This window comes from Periplaneta americana, chromosome 4, assembly GCF_040183065.1.
Source record: "Periplaneta americana isolate PAMFEO1 chromosome 4, P.americana_PAMFEO1_priV1, whole genome shotgun sequence".
Lineage (NCBI taxonomy): Eukaryota > Metazoa > Arthropoda > Insecta > Blattodea > Blattidae > Periplaneta > Periplaneta americana.
The window spans coordinates 163,641,197-163,650,664 of record NC_091120.1 but is presented as its reverse complement, the minus strand read 5'-3'; the positions used below and the strand labels follow the sequence as shown (position 1 = coordinate 163,650,664).

General features: G+C 33.7%; 1 protein-coding gene across 2 annotated transcripts in view; it reads right to left on the bottom strand.

The window, feature by feature from the left end:
- Nucleotides 1-1,468: 1,468 nt before the first annotated feature.
- The window catches only part of LOC138698379 (glutamate receptor ionotropic, kainate 2-like), a 1,224,444-nt gene continuing 1,216,444 nt past the window's right edge, over nucleotides 1,469-9,468 (bottom strand). For both annotated transcript variants that reach the window (XM_069824251.1, XM_069824250.1), the window contains exon 17: nucleotides 1,469-3,713. In XM_069824251.1, coding sequence (XP_069680352.1) covers nucleotides 3,621-3,713 — 93 coding nt within the window. In that variant the 3' untranslated portion in view covers nucleotides 1,469-3,620. The remainder of the gene's footprint in view (nucleotides 3,714-9,468) is intronic.

Sequence of the window (9,468 nt, the reverse complement as noted above, 5' to 3'; positions counted from 1 at the left end):
TCTTCATTGTCCAATCTGTTCTCTGGTTTTTTCTGTGTGCTCTCAGTTCACTCTCTCCTTCTCTCTTCCAACACAGCTTCGTTTCTGATTCTGTCTGTCCATTTCACACACTCCATCCTTCTCTAAGTTTTAATTAATTATCGTTATTATTAATATTTATGAGCTTAAATTAATGTTTTTTTTTAACATATGATGTAAATGATGATAAACCAATATTATTAAAAGATCCACGACGTTCTGCCAAAAGTTGGGACACACAGAGAAATATTCTAATATTTGGACGAAGCCTAACTGAATTATGTCAACAGAATAATCTCTCAATTACAAATGGAAGTATTACAAAGGTACCATATCAAAATTTATATTTATAAAAACATCATCTTCATATCGTAAATTTTAATTTTGTTCTGTTACATTACAACGTCAAATGTTATATCACATTTTGTGTAAAAATAAACCGATTGTCAATCTGATGATGTCATATCAAGGCCTTGTACACTGTTTTCTGTCAAATAAATATTATTATTATTATTATTATTATTATTATTATTATTATTATTACTGGTATGATAAATTTGGCCAATTTCTTGATCACTAGTACCAGTATTCTTACAAAAACCAAAGCAACCCTTGCGAAAAGCAACAGGTAAATTTTGTCTGCAGTTTTCTCCTTCAGGTACAATTCATGGTGCTTTAAGCAAGTGCAAGACAATTAATGTGATGTTTCATAATTTCTAATCTACTACGTGTTTTTATTTCTGAGCAGAGAGTGTCTATCGAAATCATTTTCGGCATTGTGTGGGGGAAAAAAAAATAGCAAAAAAAGATCACTTACCTTTATAGTAGTTGTTAGAAATGGTGTCATCCCTCATCTATACATGACTGATATCGAAGGAGAATCTGGAACATTTTCTGATGCTCAATTTTGCAATATTTTGAGGACCACTCTTCTGTTCTGATATCAATTTCTAAAGTGCAGATCGTTATGGTACATTTTTTAATGCTGAATAACATTTATGTACCATACAAGACTGTGCTAGACACAAGTCTTGCTGGCCCGTAAGATGGTTCGATTCCCACTATGTTAATTTGTATTTGTGGTCGTAATACCATACCTCTCTGGTAGATGTCAGCTCCGCAACATTTCACATTCATATTAATGCTGCTAGTATAAGCTGTCCATATAATTCAGTTATCGTTATTGCCAACACCTCCACTGCCACCAACAACACCACCACCACCATCATGAACAGTTCCGTGTTAGGCCGTGTGACCTGTTACATATAATCTGAAAAAGATGTTCTGTCTTGGTTGTCCCCATCTCTGCAATCTGTTGAGGTATGGAATCTATCTTTGGTACAGCAATTTTTATTTTTCCATACAATTAGGAGATCTTTCCAATTTTTCTGTCATTAAGTTATATTTTGTACTCATCCGAGAACTTGATGAATAAAAATCACAAACACTGTTTCAGATCACAGAGAAAGCCTTTATTTAACCAGCTGCAGCAGCAACACTTCACATATTCGAGCCCATTGATTTACAAGACATCAAAAATCAAAGAAAAAATATTTATCCCAGCAAATAAAGTGTCATATTGAGATCAAACAAAATGAACTGATACACACACACACATATATATACATATACCAACATTGAAAAATAATACAGTTTAATGCTTATGCTTTGCTACCCTTTTGAGTTACATAAATTGGCACAAAAATAAAGCAGCTACACAAGGCAAGATATTGCTATAGATTCCCCTTGATTGTGTGTGTATGTTCAACAACTGATGTACAAATTTATATCTGGGGAAACACGAGTTTCTTTTTATATATACAGTGACACTAATATCAATCCCTTGTTAGAACAATAATTAGCAAGTCAGAGAGGTCTTCCTTCATCCATGACAAGGTTTAGAACACATCATGAACATTGTTTATTAGAGTTGTTCACAAAATATTTATCCATTTATTCAATTTTAAAATTTAAATTATCAACACATAAATAAATTTCCCTTCTTTTTAGGGAAATTACTAAAATAGCTCTATGTAGTATCTAAATTGTATCATAGCATAAAATGTTTCTCTCACATGAAACAACTCCAAATATCCAAACCTATGAATCATTCATTTCATATATTTGAGCTCAGGTCAATGGTTCAAAACTGCAGAGTAAAGGACGGAGAAAACTCTGCAATCTTAGACCAAGGACCTCGGCTATCATACCACGTCATCAATCACAACTTTCATCACTTCTCACATTTTGTGAAGTTAAAACTTTCTGCCTCCAATTCCAGGTCTTACCTTCACGTGGTAAAACTATAAATGTCTTAAATATGTCTTTATGATGAAATGTAATTTACATAAAACAATAGCATCATTTTTATCACATGATAAAATAATAGTCAGTTGATCCCGTAACAAAAATAACTTCATATTTTGAAGAATATTTCATCTTCAATCCATAGAAGTCTGCTAGGTATTCATAACCATAATCAAATTATCATATCACAATTTCAAAGTGTGTTACTTTTATTTCTTCTTCAAAAAGAATTCTTGCCGTTATTAATGATATATGTGACGTATGTTTCAATGTTGTTACGTTATATCTATAGATTTAACCTTTCTAATGACAGTCACACTGTTGTTGAATGACATGTACATCTGTCGAGATCTAGTAAAAAGAAATTTCACTCACTTTCACCTTATCACTTCTTCATCCTCTGTTGTGTCTTAAGCAGGAATTTCTTCACAACTATAAAATTGACACTATAGTCAGATTGAGGTAAACGTCTCTTCATCATTGATCTTCTCAAGTTCTGGTGTTTCTTGTGTATCTATCCGATTCTAAAGATTTTTATATTCACAGCTACAGTCAATCTGTGTTGACATTTGCATATTGGTATCGTACCTTAATGAAATCGGTTTGAGAGTCTACTTTGGGATATCAGTTTAAATGTAATGTGTCGATATTTTTACAGCCTCATAGCTTAATGACGATATTTCAACCCTGTCTATAACATCACAATAGTGAAATATATACTGGTCTCTAACAAATAAACCAAATTTCGCTTTACAGACACACATATCATCAAATATTGCTCATTAACCTCACTTAAAATTCTCCGCATCTGTGCTCAGAACATATTTAAACAAATTTAAATTTCTGAACCATTTCTCTAGTAACAATATTTATTCAATCTTCTATGTACACAACACTTTGTTCACCTGACTTTATAGCTTTTAAGTTAATTCATAACGTGAATAGAGGAAAGTTTCAAGTTTCATGGATCTTAAACTCTTATATATGTATTTTAATTGTAAATATCTAAAATTATGATTTGTTGTGTATCCTCTGTGACTATTCCAGCTTTACCTTCAGAGCCATTGCTGCGGAAGCAGCAGTCTATTGCTTTAAAATATGTAGTCACTTGTTCAGTAATTGAGCATCACTTGTGTCTTCAGTTCTCTGAACATATTAAGCAGGAGTTTCGAGCTCCACATATCAGGTACTGACTGCCGTGCTTAGAGTTCAGTCGGTTGACTTGATTGCCTGGACACTGACAGCTCAGTGGCTGATGACATGGCTGGCTGGTCTGTCAGTTCAGATGTTGACTGCTAGGTGGCATCATAATCCGGATGTACTACTGGGGGGTGGAGATGATGCTGAAGGTGTGGTGGAAGTTCTATTGGAACTCCAAGACTTCCCCTCTGAAAATAACTTTATTTATAATACCAGCAATAGGAAATGACGTCATTATTTTAGACGTTTCGAAGAATGATTTTAAATGAGAGATAATTTCAGCACAATAGCACAATTTAAACGAATGAGGTACTAAAATTAAAGCTATGGCCTTTCAAAGTAAGCACCTTCAGAGCTAAACAGCAAAATAAAATACTCCCAAAGAACAAATTTTACATTTTAAATCACATACTGCTACCGGTACTTAACTAATTATTGACCTTGGAATTTTTGGTACCATACTAAAAGTTGATATTCCAACTATCTACAAAGTTATGATATATAAACGTGGTACGCGATACCCCATCCTGATATAAATTATGCTGTTGAGTTTGAAGCAGCAGCCAATTATAGTGTATGACGCGAACTTCGTGTTTGACGTGTATGCTAATTACTGAGGTTCGCATTGTTCATTACTAAATTTCGAAAATGTATACAAATGCATATGAGGAGGTCTGTTCCAAACCGTATTAAGTCCACTGATTTGATTTTTTTCAGGAGAGAAGAAAAACTGTTTATGTGCCAAATAATGGAGGTATTAAAATACTAAAATTATTAATTATTGGAAGAACTTAATTTATAGAATCAATTATATTTGAAATCACTTTTACATCAGACTGTTCTGAAATTCAGAAAATATCAAGGACATAATATGGTTTGACGTGAATATAAAAAAAAGACCACACCTGTGGAATAATGGTTAGCGCGTCTGGCCGGATTCGAATCCCGGTTGGGGCAAGTTACCTGGTCGAGTTTTTTTCCGGGGTTTTCCCTCAACCCAATATGAGCAAATGCTGGGTAACTTTCGGTGCTAGACCCCAGACTCATTTCACCGGCATTATCACCTTCATCTCATTCAGACGCTAAATAACCTAAGATGTTGATAAAGCGTCGTAAAATAACTTACTGAAATATAAAAAAAAAATAAAAAAAGAAAAAAAATTTCTTTCTCAATATTTATAAAAATTCAGTCAAAGTAATTGTGAAGTAGTAGGTAACACTTCTTGATTTACTCCTATGTAATATTGAATCACAAAGGTACAATGTTCATTAATACTAACGGTCTTGATCAGCTTCCTTTTTTGTTGAGAAAGCCCTTTCCTTGACCCTGTGTATATCATGTTCGGGAAATGGACAACAATGGAATTGAGCTTCCCTATGTTGGTTGGAACAGTGTTAAATCAGGATCCTTATCAATGTTTCTGCGGATTGAAACAAGAATACCGTATTGCACATTAGCCTACACGATTATTGTAGAAAACAGTTTTTTAATGAGAATAAGTCTCCTAAATACCTATTAATTATTATTAGAAAATATAGTAAAAATATTATACCGAAGTTCACTTTCTTGCTCTTTTTTTCTTCACTCTTTTCCTGCTTCCTCTGCTATTCTCACCTATAGGCACTTCTCATTCCATTTTCACGGATATCACATGCACAAATGCACTGCAATGGCACTGAACTGATACAAAGGTCGACAATAAGTCAATACTGTAATTTGGCACTAGTTTTTCTCAGTGTAGGAAACTTGACACGCAACCTTACAATGAAAAATATTCATTGGTTTTGGGCAGAATATGGTTTGACGTGGACAAAATGTGGACATAATACGGTTTGCCACGAACACCCAGTTTCATGCATTCTTTTCAAGGGGATTTAACACAGTTAGACCCAAACAGACTTCACAGCATGATAGAGCATATTCAGAACTATACGAAATCATATAAAACTCAATTTTGTGCGTGGGTGGACTTAGTACGGTTTGGAACGGACCTCCTTATATGTTTATTAAATTGCATACATATAGTGGTGATATTCAAGATGTTTAACAACCAGTTCTCTCAGGTGTACCTACACTAGTGGCCATAATTCTGGAAACTTTTTGTTTTGTACTGAATTATTATAACATTTGTATTGATTCACAGATTTATACAATTGAAAATGTTATTCGTGACTGACCCGTTAATTATGGGGTTATAATAAAGGTATTATATTAAATCCTAAATATTTTAATAATAAATAATTACCAAGTGGAAATTATGTTCTTGTCGTTTAAGATCTAAATATTAATTTCAGATTTCATTATAATTTCCCATTATTTACTGTAATAAAAACTAGTCCATTGTCGAGTTTAAGATTATTGTATCTCTTTAGAAGACTTCCTTCGATCTTTCAGTGCTAATCGACAAATCTGCCTCACATCTCTTGGACTTACTTTAGGTTTTCTACTAGTCCTAAGTGTTGTTTTACGAGATTTTGTGGATTTGTACTTCTGCCATACCTTCTGGACGCCAGACACTGTAGCACCATTACCAAGTTTTCTTGCAATTTCCTTGATTGTGTAGCCTTCTTCTCGAAGTGTGGCTACCCTAGAAGCTGTTCAGTCCTTTCATGCATCCATTGTGTTAAAATGATCAATAAAGTTTGTTGTAAAGCAATCAGGTGTTCACCTAACGAAATCTTAAGTCAGACAACTGGTAGAAACACACTAATAATGTCCACATTTTATGCTTACATTGCTCAACAATGCTTCTACCGATCAACAATAATCTTAAAATCAACACTGGACTAGTTTTTATTGCAGTAAATAATGGGAAATTATAATGAAATCTGAAATTAATATTTAGATCTTAAAGACAAGAACATAATTTCCCACATAGTAATGATTATTTATTGTTAAAATATTCAGGATTTAATATAATACCTTTATTATAACCCCATAATTAACGAATCAGTCACGAGTAACATTTTGAATTGTACAAATCTGTGAATCGATGCAGATGTTTTAATAATTCAGTACAAAAACAAAACGTTTCCAGAATTATGGCCACCAGTGTAAGTTAAACATATACGATACGATATATGTTCATGGTAATTACAAATATTCTTCTTCTGCTGTGGTACTATAGCCCAAATCGGGCCTTGACCTCCTCTATTCTCCTCTTCCAATCAGATCTGTCCAGTGATGTTCTCTTCCATGCCATTACTCCCAAAACTTGTCTAGCATCCTCTCTCACTGCATTGGCCCATCTATCCTTTGGTCTGCCTATCGGTCTTCTACCATATATCCTTCCCTCCATTACTTTCCTAGGTATCCTCTGGTTCTCCATTCTATTGATATGCCCAGCCCATTCCAGTCTTCGGAGTTTGATGTGTGTCATTACATCCATATCTCGATATTGTTCCATTACTTCCTGGTTATACCTTATCCTCCATTGTCCATTTTTATTAACTGGTCCAACTATCCGCCTCAATATCTTTCTTTCAAATGCACCTAAGGCTGATTCTATCTTATTATTCATTACCCATGTTCCACATCCATAACAGAGTACCGTTCTAATCACTGTCTTATAGATTCGAAATTTAGTTTCTTATGTGCAAATCTTGATTTCAGGATATCCAATAATGCAAAGTATGTTTGATTTCCCTTTGTCGTGCGTGTTTGTGTATCTGTCCATTCTTTTTTATCATTGGTTGTTACTGGCCCAAGATATTTAAAATCCTTCGTGGTTTCAAAGCTTTCTGAACCTATCTGTTGATTGGATATTAGAGTGTTTCTGGACTGTATCATCCACTTTGTCTTGCTGTTATTAATGTTCAATCCTATTTTTCCTGCTGCTTTTCAAGGTCTTTAAGTATCTCTTCTACTTTGGCTTTTGATCTACCCATGATGTCCAAATCATCTGCATACCCAACTGATTGTACACTCTTATACATCAATGTATTATTAATATCTATATCTGTTTGCCTTATCACCCAATCTAGCGTAATATTAAATATCATTGGTGCCAATCCATCCCCTTGTTTCAACCCATTGTTAACAACGAAGGCTCCTGATATGCCACCAAAGACTTTGACTTGTGCTCTAGTTTCCAACATTGTCATTTTTATCAGTCTTATTATCTTTGGGTGTAATTACAAATATTACCGGTACCTAGAAATAATTTAACAACCGGTTCGTCCGAACTAGTGCGAACTGGCTGAATATCACCACTGCATACATACATACATACATACATAATGTTCTGCCAAATGGCAGGTCATTCACTGCAAACCCAGCATTCTTCAATCTGTCCTATTTTCTGCCTTCTGCATACATATAAAAACTTTGTATATCTTTGCCTATGATGTTATATAGTTTCAAATAACGTCAGGTTTATTTTGCATATAGTGCATTTTTTCATATTTTTGCCAGTAATTATATTGTATTTTATTTTATTTTACATATTTAAGAGCATACGAGAGTTACTTAAAAGTTATGAGAACTATGTTACAGTGGCATAGCATGAAATTTTGAGCAGGGGAAGCTAATTCAAATTGTCTTCCATGTACATATAAAATAACGTAATGGAAAAATATAGTCTTAAAGTAAATAGTAGTCATGTCAAGTCAGCAGTCCGAAGATTGGTTGGAACCTCGTAAGTAACACCAATAAGACATCACCTCAAATGGTACGTAGTAAATTATGATTTCATGGTTTACACATATCTCTAACAAATAGACACATATAGATATAATTTAACACTAGCTCACTCTCTGTCATATTTAGAGAAATCACAATATTAACGGTCAATAAATACAGTTAGTAATTATGTAAGTATGCGTCTGTCTTGGTTGTGTCCTTCATTGACAGCAAGGGAGTCGGTCGTTTGTTTTTTAAATCACACTTTTGTTTATAAGTCAGTCTTGATAATGGAATTGTCCTAAAAATTCAAGTAAATTAGTGTCAGCAACAGTTATTTCACTCATTATTTATTATATCAGCCACAATGCACACAAATACTTCAACTAAACACAACTCACGAAAGGGATAACTCGGAAACTAAATTCTTTTCAATGTTAAAGCTAGCTTCTTGCGAGCCTTGCGACTAGGGTAGTTTTGTTAGAAAGAGATGGAAAATCTGCGGGGTGGGTTACACAGAAAAATGAGGGGATTGGAAGCTGGTGTGTGCAGGCTTCATGTTTACTGCTGCATCACAAATCATCCTGAGCTGCCGCATCACAATATTTAACACATAAATAAAAATTGTATTAAAATTAATAAATCATTTTGTTCATAAACTGCAGGTTCGTTATGAAAGTATTATTAAATGGGGAAGCTGAGCTTTTTAGCTTACATTGACGCTACGCCACTGCTATGTTATATCTTCAGAATAACCGAAAATGTGGTTAGTTCAATATATACGTTTGAAAATCTGTTGTACACTGTACGGCATGCCACTGCCAGATTGCATCTGTGTGCATTGGTGGCTAGTTGACAGCACACGCAGAAGTTAGTATGCTAGAGGCTGTGCTCCAAATATAGTACCGTTAGTATAGTATAGTATAGTATAGTATAGTATAGTATAGTATTTATTAGCTGTCGTTATAGCAAAAGCTAATGACATTGTCAAATTACACGTGTGAAATTATCATGCAAAAATGAAAAATATTCTATTACCACTAAAGATAAAACAAAATGATCACAAATACTCCTTAGAGTTTACAATTGAGAGTCAAGATTATCAAAAATAGGCTAATATCTAGATGAAAATTGTAACACACTGATCACAAATATTAGCTATTTCATATGCTCCGTTTATATAACAATAAAACAAGAATTAATTTAACAATTTATGAGAATTTCCTAATATATTACAAAATAATAATAAAATTCAGAGAAAGAAACCTAAAAAATATCTACAGCTTGATTTTCTAACTCAAAATATTCTTGCACAGAATAGA